At 46.8% G+C, this 18,942-nt stretch overlaps 1 protein-coding gene across 8 annotated transcripts in view; it reads right to left on the bottom strand.

Moving 5' to 3' along the window:
* Positions 1-1,721: 1,721 nt before the first annotated feature.
* The window catches only part of PASD1 (PAS domain containing repressor 1), a 101,849-nt gene continuing 84,628 nt past the window's right edge, over positions 1,722-18,942 (bottom strand). For 6 of the 8 annotated variants that reach the window (XM_027645218.1, XM_027645217.1, XM_027645219.1 and 3 more), the window contains 12 exons: positions 18,831-18,937; positions 16,020-16,167; positions 14,173-14,254; positions 13,118-13,241; positions 12,213-12,322; positions 11,658-11,744; positions 10,618-10,776; positions 9,917-10,120; positions 8,872-9,074; positions 7,872-7,964; positions 7,187-7,394; positions 1,722-5,924 (listed from right to left, as the gene is read on the bottom strand). In XM_027645218.1, coding sequence (XP_027501019.1) covers positions 5,754-5,924; positions 7,187-7,394; positions 7,872-7,964; positions 8,872-9,074; positions 9,917-10,120; positions 10,618-10,776; positions 11,658-11,744; positions 12,213-12,322; positions 13,118-13,241; positions 14,173-14,254; positions 16,020-16,167; positions 18,831-18,937 — 1,696 coding nt within the window. In that variant the 3' untranslated portion in view covers positions 1,722-5,753. The remainder of the gene's footprint in view (positions 5,925-7,186; positions 7,395-7,871; positions 7,965-8,871; positions 9,075-9,916; positions 10,121-10,617; positions 10,777-11,657; positions 11,745-12,212; positions 12,323-13,117; positions 13,242-14,172; positions 14,255-16,019; positions 16,168-18,830; positions 18,938-18,942) is intronic. The other 2 variants (XM_027645221.1, XM_027645222.1) reach the window with 2 other exon arrangements.

The raw sequence follows: 18,942 nt of genomic DNA on the forward strand, positions 1-18,942 counted from the left end.
CACATTGGTGTTGCAGGAGGGCAGCTGCCACATGTAGCTGGGAATTATGCAGGAGGAGTCTGGTGGTTGCAGAGCATCTGACACAGTATTACTCAGCTACTTCCCAAGGGGGGACTTTCCATTCAAATTGTAATTTGGAAATTTTCATGTGTGTGTTTGAACTTTGAACAGTTCATTCACGAACAGGAAGCAGCAAGGTTAAGTGAGTTCTGATGCGTCACTTCACTCATCTCTGTTCCTTTTTTTTTCTGTAAGTTTCTGTGAAGTTTTCTGTCTTTCTATTTTTCTGGTTCAGTCATAGGGAATAAATGAAGGTGCATCATTCAGTACAAAATAGACAGTTGTAGGTAGGGTATAGATTGCTAAAATTAGTGGTGCTGTTTGTGCAGTTTGAGATTTGCATCACCAGGGTGTGTGTCATGGTTACCCTGACACACTGGCAGTGGCTGTCAGTGGAGGCTGCGCGGTCCTTTCTGGTGGCTGGGCTGTTGCTGTTGTTGCTGTGCACGTAAGATGCCTTCTGTCAGATGTAGTTGTCAGCCCAGGGGGATGGCCAGCAGGCTGTGATGATCCCTCAGTCTTGCAATATGGAATGCGCTGCTCAGGAGCCTGGTGCTGTTCCCTGTGCCCCAGGTGACTGGTGGCAGCCCTGACTGTGCACTGAGCCCAGGGCTTGGGCACGTGACAGGAGGGATTGGCTCAAATAAAAATACCAGCTCTTTTCACCCTGGGGGAGAACTGATGGTAATTCAACTGGTAGCATTTCCCAGGACATGGAAATGGCCACTGCCATGTGATACAAAAAGCCTACTCAGTTTCCATCCATTCCTAAACTAAGCCACTTGTTCATCACTCTAATGGCTGGATAATAATGTAATTTTAGAAGAGTTTGCTACCATAGTGACTAAGAAATAGCTGTGTGTTGATTTTACTAGAAGTTTCTCATCCAGTTGTACCATACAAGGTTCTTGATTGCAATTTCAGTTGTTATCTGGACTAAAGCAGAAGGAAATATTCCAATTTGTTTCCAGAAAAATAGGCTATTTTTTTTGCTATAGCTTTGTCACTTTACCAAGAAGGCAACATGTTTGTGTTGACAGATTGGCTTTTATACAATGTATTGTATGAAGAAGTACTGTAAGACAAATGAGGTGTTAAATAAAGTATTGTTTCACTTTAAAAAGAAACAAATCTGTGTTTGAGGCAGTATTATGTCTAGTGATGGTCTGTTGCAGAAGTTCCTTCAAGAGGATCGGCCAGGTTAAAGCCACACTTAGTTCTTTCCAAAACAAGGACTAAGGCAAAACCCAAGCTGGGATGCCAGCCTCCCAGCAATGGAGGAAAAATGGAGACCCAGATTCTGAGGTCTGGGACTAGTTAAGCTTTGTTACAGCCTGAGCTGAGTTCAGTGCTGAGATGGTGAGTGAGTGAGACCAGTACTGTCACTCGCTTTTTGCATCCAGATGAAACATTTACAGTGTGCAGATGTGTCCACACTGACCCTGATGCCTTGTTCTTTCTAATTGATGCATTCTCCCTATTGCTTCTGGCACTGGTCATGGAAATCCCAGTCTCCCTCTTGAGCCCCATCCCTTCAGCAGTTCATGCACATGAATCCATGACGCTGCTGCTCTTGTTTTTCCTGGACAGCAGGGATCAGATTCTGATCCCCAATGAACCCACAGCACCCAGGGAATAACAACAACACATAGTGTGTAAGAGGCCTTACAAGTATTATTTTATTTCTTCTTATCTTTTTTTTTTTTAAATACTATGTACAATCTGTTTAAAGCTTGTCAAAATGCACAGGCTCCCATTCAATGGAGCTGTGCAGGGACATAGATTCAAAACAAGAATAAAATCTTTACTGTTCATCTTCATAAGACACTTTCTTTTTCCCATTACAAAATACTTTTAAGAATAGTAACATTTATAAATTTATTTATATTCAACATCATATAAAATAAACCAAGATTTATACTCAATTCTAGACTTTTTCTTATTTTCTTTTTTTTGTTTGTTTTTTTTTGCATGGAATATATACAATATGTACAGTAACTTCTCATTGTGTTTGTCAAACCAGCCTGATTATACCCACCAGGCTTTAGCTTATATGTACAAATACGCTAAAAGTGCAAGACTTTATTAATTAAAGCTGCCTGTGTTTTCAGAGGTCTGGAATTGTGTGGCCCATATATATTTATATATAGATATACGTGTGCATACATATATATGCATATTAAAAATACATATATCTATATATAGAGAGATATAGTATATAGGTACTTGTGTACTAGAAAACCTCAGAAGATTAATGACTGATAGGTTGACACCGACACTGGAGCCCGACCCCACTGCAGGTGCCGTCACTTTCCTGCCCTCTGCTTGTCACCAACAAGTCACACTTGTGCTTTCTCGTTGCAGCTGGGAGTGTGTGAACCAAACCCACCAGCAACCCTCAATTCCAAATGAGTCCTAAAAACACAGGTCATAGCTAATACCGAGGTAAACAAATACAAATCAACCTGAATAAAGAGATTTATTTATCCATATATTTTTTGAGAGTGAGTGACAATATAAGGCAAAAACCCCATGGCCCTGACTCAGCCTTCCCTCCCTCAGCTGGAGGCAGACTGAGCAGGGACTGAACAAGCCCCAGAAAGGGATGGTGGGATTTTGTCCTTTGGAGCATGTCTGGAAAACAAGGCCCTACCTGTGAGGCAGTGCCTGGGACTGTGCAGCCCCCCTGCCCACCAGCAGCGAGGCCAGTGGCTGGGGTGGGCACTGGGAAAAAGGGGGGGGGCACATGATAAAGTGCGTTTTTAGGTCTCTTGTTTCAGCAAGGCTGATCTAACATGTAAACATCCTCACAAAGCTCCTCTGCTCCTCGCTGAGAGGCTGCAAGCAGGGACACAGTGCCCCCCCAGCTCTCCCTGCCATCAGAAGGGCTGTGCCCATGGCATGGCCCCATCCGGCACACCCACCACCCCCACCTCCCCCAAACCCCTTCCCAACCCTCTTCTTTCACTCGCTGTCGAAGACACAGCAGTGCTGGAAAACTGCTCTGCCTCAGCTGCCTCCCTACCAAGCATTGTTAAAAAAATACACTCCCCAAGCCCTTGACCCCAGCCACCACCACCTCTGAGATACACTTGATTGGCACCTGCCATAGGTGGGCTCTTGTGTAGTGATGGGACACTGCACACCAGCCATGGTGGTGGACTGGGATGATGCAGGTTTAATGGGCAAGTCAGGAAGATGCTCAACCTTTCCCTCCTGCCAGCCACCCTGAGTCACAAACTGTACAGTGGTGGACCCCTAACACAAATGTATGTTTGCCTCCCCTCTGACATTATGTTCCAAGGCTATGGTGGGAAAAACCCCCAAACAACTCCCACAGCCTCATGAGCAATCCCACTGTCTTGGGGAGAGGGAGACCCTAAAAGTCATAGTGCTTTGAAAAAAAAAAAAAGTTATCTACCCCAAGGGTTCTGTGCTGGCCCTTGTTGCAGTACAAATGCCGGGGCAGGAAATCCCCCACGCTCTCTCCAGGGCTTGGGCTCTAAGAGCCAAGGGGTGACGTGTCATTATTTCAGCTCCAGGTTGCTCTGCAAAGGCAGGTGCTCCACATCCCATTACCAGCAGTGCCGTGGCTCTGGCCTGTAGCTCTGCTATAGCCAGAATTTCTTGTTGTGGTTTGAAATGAGGGGGCTGGTTCAGGCTGTGTCTGAGAGCAGCTGCTCTGCTGCCCAGTGTCCAGGGCTGCATGTTCTGGCTGGGCAGGGGCCCAGCCAGGGACTGAGCTGACAAGGCACAACCCTGGTTAGTGCCTTGCACCTGCCCCCTGAAAGCTCCTGGCTGGCCCCTGCTCCAGCAGCCTGTCCTCCCACCATCATCACCCCAGGCAATGTGGCACAGAAAAAACACATTCCCTTCCCAAGAAAAATTGCTGGGGAACAGCCTCTGGTGTACAGAGGCTGGGGGAGCCCTGCTGCACCCCACCAGGCAGCAGGGAGGCTGCAGACAAAATCCTGTCTGAGGCAGAGCTGTCACACTTCTGTTTCACTCCTGAGTTCTCCAGTAGACTCTGGCTGCCATAGCCTTGTTCACCCAGGCTGAAACAATCCTGTTCTGCCCCCCAAGCTCAGCCTGGGCCCAAAGTTAACGAAATCCTCCCAGTGCTGCAGCACAGAAAACGCTGGGAGCAAGTGAGCCAGCTAGAGATATACAGATACAGCTACAGATTTATAGATAGAGCTATAGACAGATCTGTGCTTATGGCATTGGAGAGCTCAAGGTACCATTAGCTGTAGCTACTGCTTTGACACGTTCCCACTTTCCCCTTGAAACACAGGGCTGCTTGTGCCAAAGGCTGCTCCACCAGTAACACCAGTAACACAGTATCCACCTGCTGCAGTGCTACAAAGAGCCAAGCAAGCAGCTTGCACAAGATAAAAAAGGAAACAAATGCCAAAAAAAAGGCAAAAAAAAAAAAAAAAAGCACGGTTTGCTTGATTTTGACATTACAAACTAACCCCTCCCTAAACTTTGCTCTGACTATCAGGTGGACCTTTACTGCTAGATGGACCTGGTCCTAACTAATCATTATTTTGCAAAGTAATGGCCAAACCCATCTCCTGCCTTTGGCCTCTACCAGCGCCCATAGGTAGTACTCAGCTACTAACGCCTCAAAAATGTACATTTTCATTTTTCCTTTGGAAAGACACAAACAGTAGGGACACTTAACTATACACCCACTGAGGAATAAACTTGTTTTTCAATTCATAAATATAAACTTATAGTTAAAAAGTGACAATTTACAAAAATACAATTTATTGCTGACCCCACGGGCTTGTAACATCGCTTGTGTCCTGATCATACATTTTGGGTGTGCCAAATTGAAACATGACCTAGCAAAACCAGAAAGTTTGCTGTCATATGCCAGTCTATGCATGTTTGTTTGTTTTTATGTATAGAAACACACACAACTACGTCACTCTAAATGAAACAAAAAAAACCAGAAAAAGAAGGAGTAAGGATTCTTTGTCTGTAACCTGAAAAATATTCGGCTACAGGGAGTAAAAACCCTATAAATTTCTATGCACTTGTTAACCAAAAATAAAACATGACAAATATTGTACTAGCTGCGATGTGAGCTGGTATAACAACAGTAAGAAATTCAGGCAAAAGTGGTGTTATGTAAATTAGCAGCATTATCCAATCTCCTGGAAAACAAAAAACTGTGGGACTGAGGTATAGAAAAAAGGGGACAAAAAATCCACAATCCACCTACTACAGCAAAACGAGTTATGTACATGGTAATCCAACAGCGTCCTGTGGACCGGTACAGTCTGTCTATGTGCTTCAAATGCTGGGCTTAAATTCACAGTGACTTTCAGCACTGAAGTCCTGAATGGAAAAGGGTCTTTTCCATTGCAAACCAAGCTTCATGGCGACCTGATAACTGACCTCCCTGCAGCCAGAAAGCCACTGCCTCCAGTTGCACTGTGGTGCTGGGCCAGGGCACAAACAGCTGCCAGAGCAGCATCACGGACTGGCTGCATGGAAATCCCAACAGATGGGGTGCTCCTGGAGCCATCCATCCCCATTGGGGACTGTTCCTCCAGCCACCACCTTCCCACGGAGCCCGACCTCACCCGTCCCGTGCTCTGACGGCACCGCGCTCTCCCCTGTGTGCACCCGGGGTGCTGAGCGGCTGCAGCCACGTGGTCCCTGCCTCTCAGAGCCAACATTCAGGGCAGCTGCATCTCAGGCAGGTCAGGCAGGTTGCAGGGCTGGCCCTGCGTGTGGTGGCTCTGCTGCTGTGGGTGGAGGAAGTAGCTCAGGGGGTTCTGCTGTGGAGCGTGGGGTGGCTGGAAGATGCGCTGCGTTGGACCCCCAGGCACCAGCTCAGGACCTTGCATCTGTTGGGAGACACAAATCTGAGAGATCAGACATGCCCCATCATCCAGCCACTCCCTCTCTTGCTGCAGGGCCAGTGCTGAGACTCACACACAGGAGTGTGAGTACCAAGTCCTAAAGGTAACCTCTACCCACTGAGGGTACGGGTTGTATCCCTTGGGATGCTGCTGCTGTCAGTACAACTAACAATGACAGAGAGTATGGAGGGGAAGCAGAACCCATCTGTCCTACCATCCCCATGGAGGGCCCAGCAGGAATGGAGACCTTCAAAAGCTACTTAAGATGCATGGTAAAATGTGCAGGATGTGCAACTTTCATATTCCATGGGAAGGACCTTCAGGCAAGCAATGAAGAGGTTGTAGAGTGACCTCAGCCATGTACCACCCTGTGGCTGGTATCCCAAAGATGGGGACTTACTGGTTAACCCCCTATGAAAGGCATTGTGATACCAAAGCCTGGTTTTCTGTTGCCCTGGAGCTACTTATCTGTCCCAGCATCATCATTCTGCCACCCCTATTGCTGATTCTCTGGACCTCAGTGCAGCCCATGAGGACACATACCCAAAGTGGGGATGGCTCATGCCCACATTTGATGACAACAACAATTCATTTCTTACTATAAATCCAGTCCTGCTGTGTGGCTGCTTTCAGCTCCTGCTGCTTTCTTTTCTACCATCTTTGCCTGGAGGACTGCAAGTTACCTCTGCCAACCAGGCAAGGCTGGGAGAGTGTGTTAATAATTAATGACTAGTTTCAACAACCCCTCTCCTTGGCAGCATCACTGGTTCAGCATGCACTGATGAAAACTGTGTTGAAAAACCAAAATCACCTTCTCCAGAGATTTGTGTTGTGAAATACCCATTTATTAAAACAAAAGCCATCACAGCAGCTGGTAAAAACCTTGCTCTGTTGAGACATAACAGTAGGAGGCATGTTTTAAAAAGAGCTTCTCTCTTATCATGTTTCATGTCTACAGTAAGCTTCCCACCAGAGCTCCTCTGGATGAAAAGTTGTGTTTTAAAAACTGAATATTTCTCCTGGACACTTAGGTGATAACTGAGTGTGTGGGAAAATAACAGCCTTGAGCAGGTGCAGTCAGCCTAGAAAGGCTGAGCACGTGGCTACATGCAGATACAACAGGAATGGAGGATGTGCAAGTGCACTGATCAAGTTTGATCAGGCAAGTAAGCCCCATTCCTTAAAAAAAAGCCCCAACCAACCCCAAAGCCATCCCTGTGCCTCCTCAGAAACCTGTGCTCCAATACCTGAAGGTAGAGACGGTGCTGCGGAACCTGCTGCTGTGGCCACTGGTGCAGATGAAGCGGTGTGTTGGCCTGGTGGGATGTGAAGCTGGTGTGTGGGATCATCAGAGATGGGGAGAAAATGGGCGATGGGGCTGGAGGTCGGCTGGTGCTACAGGTGACTGGCTGTACCTGTACTGGGGGAGGCAGGGTCTGCTGCTCCGCAACGAATCTGCCACGAGGAGGGAAATCAGGTGTAAGAACCCAAACCCAGACCCACCACTAGAATAGGCACTGAGGAGTCCAGGTGGTGCAGGAACCAGACTGGAGCAGGGATTGTCAAACCACACAGACCCTGGCAACAACAGGCCCCAGATTTCCCCCTTCCTACCAAACATGGACTGGAAATGCAGAAAATTAAGGTTTTTAAGGCTGTACATCTCCATGTCTTGATAAGGCATTTTATGATTTGCAAAAGCCAGAGAACGGTTGATTCTTTTTTTCCAAAGCACTTTATTTATCATAAAGTTCTTTGTAGTTAAAAAATATTCTCATTACTTTTTGTCCTAACCAGTTGAACTTTTGCTTCATTTCAGACTGAGACTGCTCATGTTTGCATGATCAGGTACAAGTTTTGCCAAGTTATTTTCAGTGCCATAAAGTGCCCTGCTAAAACACTGCAGGAAAACAAGGGCCAGCAAAGACTCACTTTCCTTGCTGCCTGCTGGCACTGCTCTGCACAGCCTGGCCACTGGTGTTGGCTGCAGGCATCATGGCTTGGATGGATTGATCCAACAGCATCCTGCAGTGGAATAAAACAGAGGATGGTCAGGGAAGGGAGAGGTTCAAGCTCCTGTCAGTCTCTAGAAACAAATCTCTGAAAATTCTCCATGAAAGCAGGCAAACCACCACCTTGAAAACTAGCTAATGGAACAGGATCCTTCTTATCACATCACATCTCTCCTATGGAGACAGGCTGAGAGAGTTGGGGTTGTTCAGCCTGGAGAAGAGAAGGTTCCAGGGAGACTTCTGAGCCCTTTCCAGTGCCTGAAGGGGCTTTCTACAAAGGCATATAGTGACAGGACAAGGGGAGAATGGCTTTAAATTGACAAAGGGCAAGGTTAGATTAGATCTTAGGAAGAAATTCTTCCCTGTGAGAGTGGTGGAGCCCTGCAAAACTGTGGCTGCCCCACCCCTGGAAGTGTTCAAGGCCAGACTGGACAGGGCTCTGAGCCACCTGGTCTAGTGGAAGGTGTCCCTGCCATGGCATAAGGGTCCCTACATGCTCTTTAAGATCCCTCCCAACCCAAACCTTTCTGTGATTATATGATTCTAATGGACTTGCAGAGGTGAGCTGAAATTTGCTACATTTGTCATGTGAGAAATACATTTTATAGATGATGAGACCTCTATGATTTATCCTGTTTCCTTAAACAATATTTTGGAACAGCTGGATCTTGCAAGCACTGTCTCTCTGAAAGGCAGTTGAATAGTTTGGGACAGTTGTATATGTTTTATATGACGTTTCCAGCAGCGTATAAAAAAAAGGCTTTGCCATAGCACTTGTCCTGCCTGGAGAAAAGACACTCTAGAGTTTCAGAACAGGCAAGACACAGGTTTGGGAAAGACTAGTTTTTCCTGTTTACTCCTCTAACAGCAGCAGATGTCCAAAGCTTACTGAGCTACTTGGAAGGCAGGGCTGTGGGTACCTGAGGGTCCTGTCCTGGCTGTACTCAGACTGTGGTTGCCTCTCGCTGCTGTCAGGCGGCATCTGTGCAGCCACTGCAATGGGGTGTGTTTGTGAGAACACCATGGGGTTGTTGTAGAGGGGCACTGAAATGCTTGCCTGCCCTGGCAGACACGTTTGCTGGCCTTGGCTTCCTCTCATTAGGTGCTGCTGCTGCTGCTGTACCTGAAACAGAGATACCCATGTAAGTTTTAAAGCTCCCTAACAGAAGGCTAAAATAAGTGCTTACAGTGTGCAGGTGGAAAAAGGAGAAGGAACAATAGGACATTGTTCCTGAACACAGCAGTAGAAACAGTGTATCTTTTCAGGACAGCCAAACCATTGGCATTTATTGTCCCTGCAGGGCAGGTGCTGGCATTGCCAGCAGCAGAGACAGACAGTCCCTTGAGAAATCAGAGTACAAAAGGATTGAGGGGGAGGAGAACAGCTTAAGAGGGGAAGTGTAAATCCAAAGTCCCCAAGGAAAGCTTCTCATCTGTCCTTTAGACCAGCAAAAAGAGCTCAAAAAGCCTTTTTTGCTTTTGGAGAACTCAAATCTTTCCCAAGGAGAAGTGACCATCTTAATAGTGGATTTAGGTCTAGTGATGACAAAACTGTTTTTCAAACCTGCTTTCCAAGACTCTTTGGGCAGAGGAAAACTAATCTTTCCAAATGATGCCTACGTTCCTTTGTTATGAAACCACAACTCTCAGTGACTACAAAGGAGCATTGTGTTGCAATCATGAACACAAGTGACTGAGAGCCCAGACTTCCCACTCACTTCCTCCCCAGGGTCACGAGGAGGGTCCCAGTCCCTGGGTTCAAATGCTTTTCGGCTACCTGGCTTTTACCTTTACTGTTGAACGACATTATTCACAACTGACTCTCAACACAAATTCTGTAATGCCAGCAACGCAGAAAAACCAACACAGAGGGGATGTATGGGACCACGGTGGGGGAGGAACATGGCAGGCAAATATTTAAAAGCCAGGAATGGGAATGATGAAGACAAGGAAGCAGGCAGTGACCTGGGTGGCCGTGCTGTGGGGGTCCCTGAGGAACTGGCGCGGTGATGGCAGGTGGGTGCTGCAGTAGTGCTTTGTCCCCACGAGGCCTGGCTGTTGTGACTTCTTGGCTGTGCTCTGCCTGGGCGTCCCCTGGGGCGGTGGCCTCCTGGGGCTTGGGTGCTGCACATTGTTAAAGACGACAGGGATTGGCTGCTGCATCAGCATCTTTAAGTAAAAGAGACACACGAGTTGTTGGTGGTAATGCCTGGGAGAAATAACACTGCAGCAGCAGCACCTCTAAATCCAGGGGCAAAGTGAACCATGAGTAACAGAAAATCAGATGTTAGCTTGGGTTAAATATTTATTCAGAGCCATGACTGTTCCAGATCCATTGTGCCTGCTCTGTTTTTCAGGAGTGGCACAAGGGATCCAGCAGCACTGATCAAATACTGAAGCACCAAGCTTTTTGTACAGAGAGGACTTGGGATTAATTTGGGATTTCTTTTTCTGTAAATCATGAATATTACTGATTCAATACTTAGCCACGTACTGACGTCACTCAGCTCTCAGGAGACACCACTCCCATGCCTGAGACCAAATTACCAATTTGTCCAGAGTTCCTTTCCTAATGCTTTTGCCACAGACAATTTTGTTACAGATCTGTGTGCTCAAAGGAAAAGCAAACGGTTGGTGAGTTTGGGAGTCCCTGGGACAGCAAGTACCTGCAGGTTGGAGTCCTGCACTAACTGGAGCTGCTCCTTGATGACGTGGAGTTCTTCTTGCTGAGTCTTGATGTCAGCTTGTAGTATGCGAGTCCTCTCCTCCAGCTGCTCTTTCAGCTGATGCATCATCCCCAGCTGGGTTGGGAAGTGGTACACGGGCTGCAGATAACAGATTAAAAAGGATCACAGGGTAGGACCAGTCTGCTACTCACATTCATACGTGATGTTGGCTTCAGAAAAATTACTGCTTTTCAGTTTTTGCCGTAGAAAAGATGGTGCTGACAAAAAATGTCAATTGCATATTTAAACAAAGTACCACTGTAGTTCCACAGCAGGAACACAGCTGGTTCACACTCAGTACCTCCCTCCAGGTGTTGGTCTATTAAATTGCTGTAACACCCTGCTGGTTTTGGGCCACTGCATCCAAACCCTTGCCACACCTCCTGGCTGGGTTTTCAGTTGTGCTGCTAACGGTATTTGTCAAATGTCAGGCCCAAGTTATGCTGCAATCCCACCTGGGATCCATCCTTCACACCTATGCTGGCCATCTTCAATTCCTGTTTTATAGTCTGAACATTTACTACACTGACATCAAAGCTCTGTGAGGACGGATCTCACTGTTATGATTTATGACTCCCACATTTTTCTTGCGGTTTTTGTTTTTTCTTTCCCTGGCCTAACTCAAATCTTTCATGGCATCCCCTTCCTTTACCAGGGGAATAAAACTTCAGCATTGTATCAGCCTGTAGTTAGCTGCTACAGATTCAGAGAGGAGCCTTCAGCAGCCTCCAATGCTTTTGACAAGTGTAAAACTTCTACACTGTTTCCTTGGGTGTCTCACCTGTTCTGTCTCCTCACTGAAATAAGTGGTTGCAATAATTTGGTTGCAGGTAAATCTTAGTAACAGCAACAGAAGGGGCACAGAAACACTGTCCCCACTCTGAGATGAGCAAGCAAGGAGGTGGGTACTGAATCAGAGCCACCAAGGCTGCCCCAGTGACTGGTCACACCACTGCACTTAATAAAGATAAACCACGTACCATCACAGGGTGCTGGGAGGGGACTGCCAGCTGAGCCACAGGGTGCTGAGGGAGGTGTTCACCAGGGGCTTGAGGAGTGGCTATGGCCTAGAAATGAAAACTTTGCCTTACTGTAGGTCCATAGCACCTCTAGCACAGAGTTGGTGCTGTACCTGCCCATATCAGGGATGAACAAGTGCAGGGAATTAGACAACTCCATGTGGAGGTCTGAGAATCACTCTGAAGGGAGAATTTAAGCTCCTGCATGCCCCTGCTAATTGCAAGTCCTTGGTGTCAGCATCCACTTTGGATAAAGGCCATTTCATGAGTACAAACCCCAGGAAAAACAGGCTGGTGGCGTGAGAAGCCATTTAGCCTGGAGGAGCAAAATGAATCCTGAAAGGAGGAAGCAGAGGAGCCTCTGGCATCCCTCCACTGGCTCTGCCAGCCAGTGCTGCTCCCCACAGCCCTGAGAAATCCCAGCACACTCAGAGTGGGGGATCCAGCATCTTTGAGGGAGAGATCAAGGTTTCTTTAACAGCCTCAGAAAGGCTTTTCCTTGCCAGGACCACTGACCTGAGTGCTTCCGACTGATGCCAGCCGCAGGGCTGCCTTCTCTGCCTGACCCCCGGGCACTGACGGCCGGGTGGGAGTGCTGGTGTCCGTGCGCCGCATGGATGACGTGGCTGGAAAAGAGATAGTTCACCATGATACAGCAGCCCCGTGCCTGGGTACCCTGGCTGAGCCTGAGCTCTGCACATGCAGATGAACAGTGACCCAAGCGCTGCCAAAGCAGGTCCCCAAACTGCCCCTCTGTGGTCCCTCTGGCTTCCTGCCTGACTCATTGGGGTCCATTCTGATGCCAACCCCACATCTCAGTCTGTCCTTCATGGGTGTCTCCAGATGAGATTACCACTCTCCCCATGGCAAGTATTTCAAGAAAAGGCCCCTGAGTCAGTAGTTTCCTACACACAGCCCTCCCTGCACGGGCACTGTGGTTACCTCACTGTCACTCCCAGGGCAGGGGTGGCACTCGCAGGAGCTGGGATGAAGCTGCCAGCGAGGCAGGCATCCTTCTGAGCTCCTTCTGCAGGGATTTAGCAGAAGACACCCCATAATAAAATTATATTATCCCAAAATAAAACTTTTGTCAGTGAAGTTCAGGGCTCAGTCAAGCTAGCGAGCCACCTCCTGTCCTCTGAGTCACAGCAAACAGCCGTGACCCTCAGCTGGTGACAAACCAGGGGACAACTGCTCTCACACCAGCAGTGGGCTAAGAGGGAGGAGGCAGCACATCATCGTGGCTCTGTTGCTGCACTGTAACTTTTTATTACACGGTATGTTGGTCCCAGTGCTGAGCATTTCCCTCCCACCCCGGTTCGGTCACCTCCAGCAGAACCCCAATATTTTGGAGGCTGCTCTGCCCTCCAGCCCACTCCTTGCCCCCATGCTGGGCTGTCCTCGGCCGCGCTGGCACCTACACGTGGAGTCGGAGAGGGCGGTGTGCGAGGAGCGCCGGGAGCTGTGGGATGACAGTGACACTCCCTCCCGGCTGGCGTCCTGGCTGCTGCCGCACTGCCCCACGTCCAGGTAGCTGCTGTGGCTCTGCGGGGAGAGAAGCACAAGCAGTGAGATCGTCAGTGGAGGGGGACGGCACTGGAGGGGACCTCCACCTCCCTGACCATTTGTTTGCAGAGAAAAACAACCAGCTGGGTGTGTGCAGCACCAAATCCCGCTCACTCTGTGTTCACCCTAAAGCCTTCAGGTAGACACGACCTTCAGAATTATGCCCGAGGCACCCTGGCTTGGGGTGGAGCCTGGGACACCCATCTGATGACAGTGAGCAGCAGTGGAAGGGACACACCACGTGTCAGGCAAATGCCGTGGGGATTGCTGCCTGTGTCCTGTGCTCCAGCGTGCCACCCGCCTGCTTACCTGCCCACAGAGCTGTGGGCAAAAGGAAATAAGCTTTTATAGTCAGCTCCTTTCTGCCGGATTTCTTCAGGAATGTCACAGCTGGTTGGCTGTGGCACACTGGGGTGTAGTGGCAGGGGAAAATGAGTGAAGGCAGCCCGAGGGGCTGGCTGGGGAATGGTTTTATCCATTGCAGAGATGGAGAGAGATGACCTGGAAGAGACGTGGAGCTATGTAATGGTCTCAGGAAGATAACAGGGAGCAGAACAGAGAAATTGAACTGCTGAATTTGCAGTTATTATGGAATCAGAGAATGCTCTGAGTTGGAAGGGACCTTAAAGATCATCTAGTTCCAATCCCTCTGCTAAGGGCAGGGACACCTTCCACTAAGACCAGGTTGCTCAAAGCTCATCCAGCCTGCCCTGAGCCAAGTTGGGCAGTTTAGAGCTATGCAGAGGAAAACTTCTCAGGATCTGCCTGAGTCATAACCCAGCTGAAGGCTTGGAACAAAATGGGAGTAAAGAAAAAGGAGAAGCAAGAACACGTATTTTCCCAAGATTGGTAAGCGATTACTCGGTTTAGTTTAAACACCTTCTTACTCAATTGTGAAGGGACACAGTACCTTTACAGAAGAGGATGCCAGTTCAATTGATGACTCTTCGAGGCCAAGATCTCGCCTTCTCTCAGCCCGAACTTCTGCATAACTAAAAAACCCAAAAAAACCCAAAACCCATTTCAAATCCAGTTTTTCAGTCTAGATATTGTTTACTCTGTGGTAACTATCTTACTACACAGGCCACTATGAAGTTTTCATGTTGAGTCCCAAGCTTTGCACAATGCACTCACACGCTCTCTCAATATACAAGGTACTTAAACGAACATCATCATAGAGCCTAGCAATCTGTGAGTAATTCCACAGGTCAGAAACAACAGAGCAGTGTCCCAACACTGCACCCCAGACTGCAGAGCCTGTAGGATCATCCCAAGTGCAAAAGTAGATGCTCCTTTGCAAATTTTGGCCCTGGATGCCTTCAAATGAAACTAATCTAAAAGCAAAGTGCACTTGGCTGTTGAAGACAAAATGGGTGTCTTTGTCTCAATACAATTTTCCTAATAAAAGAGTTTCCCATTTTCCATAATCAGGTAGAAAAATGATCCTACAGCTTCTGTGCAGGTAAACTGCCATAACAAGAGTAAATTCATTTTCTGACCTCGTGATGACCAAGAATCAATTTTTTCCATGTGCTACAGTAGCTCAGTGATCCCTATGCCAGTGGCTTGGGGAGGAGGAACTCAGCTCCCTCTTTTTGAGGGTGCATACAATGTGGTGCATCAGAGTTAACACTCTGCACGCCACTGGAAGCTCCAAATACAAACCAGCAGCTGCCCAGGTGCAATGCAAGGTGCAGGAATCCCCAGGAATGTGCCTCTAAAATTGTATATTTGCTTTCCTTACTTTTTCTCCTCTTAAAAAATAAAATACTTACACTAAACAATGCCACATAATTCACCACTGGGATAAAACAGAGAGGATGTTTTAAAGACTTTCTGAGTGCTCATTAGGTACTGGAAGGGGCTCGAAGGTCTCTACAGAAATCTTATCTTCTCCAGGCTGAACAGCCCCAACTCTCTCAGCCTGTCTTCACAGGACAGATGCTCCAGCCCTCTTATAATCTTCATGGCCCCCCTCTGACTCACTCCAACAGGTCCATGTACTTTCAGTTTACTAGTGTTTGCTCTTCTAGATGTTTGACGAGAAAAAGAGGGGGATCAGAAAAATATCAAAAATTGATTCCTGACAATAAAGAAATACATGGGGAGCAATAAGTCTACTCAAGTTAATAGGGCAAACCAGTGTGTCACTATTTTTTCAAGCCCTTCAGTAAATGTATTCTCACTCTGAACACAATCTTTTTTGAGATGGCAGTGGTAATAAAGCAGATCCCCCTCCAGAAGGTTCGTATCACAGAGCATCCCATGCATGCACTGCCTTCTAGCACGGGTTGGAACTCAGCATAAGCAGCTTTCCACTAGGGGAGGATCTTGAGCTGGATTTGGGTTGAGGAATAAGGCTTGCAAGCCAGCAGCTAACTTCAAGTCATAAATACTTAAAACTCTGATCAAAACGTTTTGTAGGAGATATATGATACCATTCATGACCATAAAGCCATCTGATTCTTAACAGCTTTAAATCTTTAAATGGCTGTGTCATCACTAGGGATAAAAGGGGAATGTAACACACTGGTAGACTTGGCCAACAGTGGCTTCCAGGTTTTTGGCCCGCTTGATGAAAAAGGAAAAAGAGTAATGAAAATACGTGTTCCCTGTCATAATAGTTTTATGGAATTACATACCATCTCAATGTGTCAGTAGGCACAGCAAATATTTGGTTAACACAAAACAGAACTAGAAAAAGTAATGGCTGAACACTGAGACACATTCTGTGAAGGGTTTGGTGCTTAGTCCTACCTAACTACCAGGTGAGTGCAAACGATGAACTCGGGCTTGGAATTCCACTGGTGGTAGGTGATGTAGTAGTGTGTCTGCAGCCATATCCACTGCTGGCCTTTGGTCAGGAATCGATAGTAACAGGACTTTCCTTTTCCAAACTGCATCACTGTTTAACAAAAAAAGAAAGCAATTTATAGCAAACAGGGATTTCCTGGTGCAAAGGTAATTAGAAAAACCACTGAGTGCCACACACCTCTCACAGACTGTGGCAGTGCCAAAATGGCTCTTGAGCTTTATAAACACAACAGATGATACACAACCAGGTACTCAGCTCCTGTTTGGGTCCTTTTCTGCTGACTTTCAGGAGTGCCCTTTGGTATTTTGAGATTGCTCTTATAACTGGTATAACTGTATCACCAGCTATATACCTATAACTTATTCATGGGCTCCCCTGAAATAAGCATAAATAACACTATTTAAAGTACTTGCCTTTCACATGTACATGAGAATGTATTTCTGACACTGAAGGTGTGAAGTCAGAATCCCAATAAACAATAAGATAGTGGAGTTTTAGCAGTTTAACTGAGAGTTTTCTTCCAAGAGATCACCTAATTACAGTAGACCTGGTACATATTATCAGCCTACATCCAGAAAAATCTCAAGTGCTGTACTAAAACTGGAAAATAATGAAGGGAACTACATTAACCACACTAATTGTTCTGGACTGCTGGGAGTACAAAATGAAACATGTTCACATAAAATACCAATAATTAATGTAAACTAACATACAAATGTGGTTTCAGCAAATCCATTTTACTTGGCAGTAGGCAAGATGCCTGCCCAGAGTTGTCAACCTGACAAACAGGAACTTATCAAGCCACACTATCCCATGCATGTTCACTCACCATCTCTCTACTTTGTTAAAATATCAGGACTAACTTCTTTAGTGATCCCATTAACAGTGATGGCCTTTAGATGAAGCACTTAGCAGAGGTCTTCTGGCTAACATGCTGTGCTAGGGGTCCCTCAGTTCCTAGTCATGGCAGAGATGTCCTGGAGCAACTTCTCTAGCTCATTTTGCCAGCACCTTCCCCTCTGCAGTAAAAAGATCCTTTCCTACAGGTGTGTTGTGCGAATACTCCTTTAATATGTAAGAGAAATCCATGGCTAGTAGGGATGTAGAACATAAATCGTGCAATCAATTCTCTGCTGAGTGATCTGACCCACTCTCAGTATAGTTTGTGTCTATATCAAACTGCACACACACATTACTAAAAGGACACTGTCTGCTTAAGTAGGTCACTTCTGTCTGAATGGTCTTTTAAGCAAACAGGACTAAGAAGTACTGTACTTTAAAGCAATTAAAATACCCTGTTAATATGCCCATCGACACACTTGCTGAGCTTGACACAACTTGTGTCTGTCCCTTTCACAGCCTCCTCCGTGGGCTCAGCCAGGCAACCTGCCTCCCTGACAGCTGTTGTACCAGTGCTTTGCCTTGACAGGGCAGAGAAATCAGCAGGGAAACAACAATCAGAGAAGTCATTTTCTCCATCGTCCTCTACTAGGCCCTTCAGCACCTCATAAGTGTAAGTGGAAGAGGGTACTTGGTAGAGATGGGGGTGGTTTGCAACTCAGAGATGAAGCAGCTCGTCTCACTCCAGTGGGCTGGGGGGCTGTGGAATTTCTTGGTTCCTACATTGCACTGCTCTGCATCTCAGAGTAATTACAGCATCCCACTTGCTCCACTCTCTGGGGTGTCCTTGTTTCCTTTTGACAAAACACTCTCCTTTCAAGCAGAGATAACAGAGAGACAAACAGACAGTTTTCCCACAGGAAACCTCTAAGTAATATTTCTTAGCAAAATATCTGATTACCTAGATGCATTTTACAAAGTATGTAGTCATTTTTTATTGCAATTTTTGCCTGGCAAGGCAAAGCCAGTGGAGGACAGACATAATTCTGGTTAAATATCTCAGTCTGAAATGCACCTAATAAAATGGAAAAATCATGAACTCAGGGGTAAGGCATTTCACAACTGGTAGGAACAGCACACTGATTAAGAGTAGACCACATATGCAGACACCTCTTGCCCTTCCTCACATCAGCTCTATCCTTCAGCAGGCTGCACTGCTGCGGTCCTCAAGCGAAGTTTTCCCTGTGCCCTGGCTCCCACAGGTCACACTATTTCTCCTTGCACAAAGATGAACTCAATCGACTTTCTTTGGTGTTCATACATCAGCCTGAACTGGACTCTTCTGCTTTGCTGCTTTACTTTCAGGTCAACTAAATATGAGCCATCTTTACCCACAGGGAAACTGTATTCGGTACTTTTGTATGTAAAAAAAATTCTGAATCTCCAGAAGCATTTTACTAATGAGTAAGTGAGGTTCACAACAACTAGCTGCACAGGTAGGTGAACCAAATGTTGCTCTTAGAAGGCCTTTCGGTGAGCTGAGCCTCACGGCTGGTTCTAGAGCTCAGGGTGAACAGCAAGAGCCCATGAACTGTGACAATCAACAAAACTCACAGGGTTTTGGGGCTGCCCTCACAAACAGGGGGCAGAGGGGGAAAAGTTTTGACTTCCAATCTGTTAATCTCAGACAACCTGTGCTCAAACAAGATATCTGCCAGTTTAGGAAACCTGCACAAACAGTTCCTGATCTGAGTGAATTCTGCAGATTTCAACCTCCTAGATAAGCATCAGTCTGCCATGGAAAGAGAGAATTCCCTTGTGAAGAAGATGCTTTTTGTGATGACAGTAAAGGGTTTTGCACAAGTGACAAACGAGATCAAAGACAGGCAGGCTGCAGAGGGAGTGGAACTTACAGTGTTCATGGCACCTAGCAAGAAGCTCCAGGTCATCTGCGTGGTAGTAATCATACCCTGACGTTCCCAGAACCTCAAAGGGTAAGTATCCTATAATAGGTGGAGCCCTAGA

The sequence above is a fragment of the Corapipo altera genome, unplaced genomic scaffold (genome assembly GCF_003945725.1).
Source record: "Corapipo altera isolate COAL_440 unplaced genomic scaffold, ASM394572v1 65, whole genome shotgun sequence".
Taxonomy (NCBI): Eukaryota; Metazoa; Chordata; class Aves; order Passeriformes; family Pipridae; genus Corapipo; species Corapipo altera.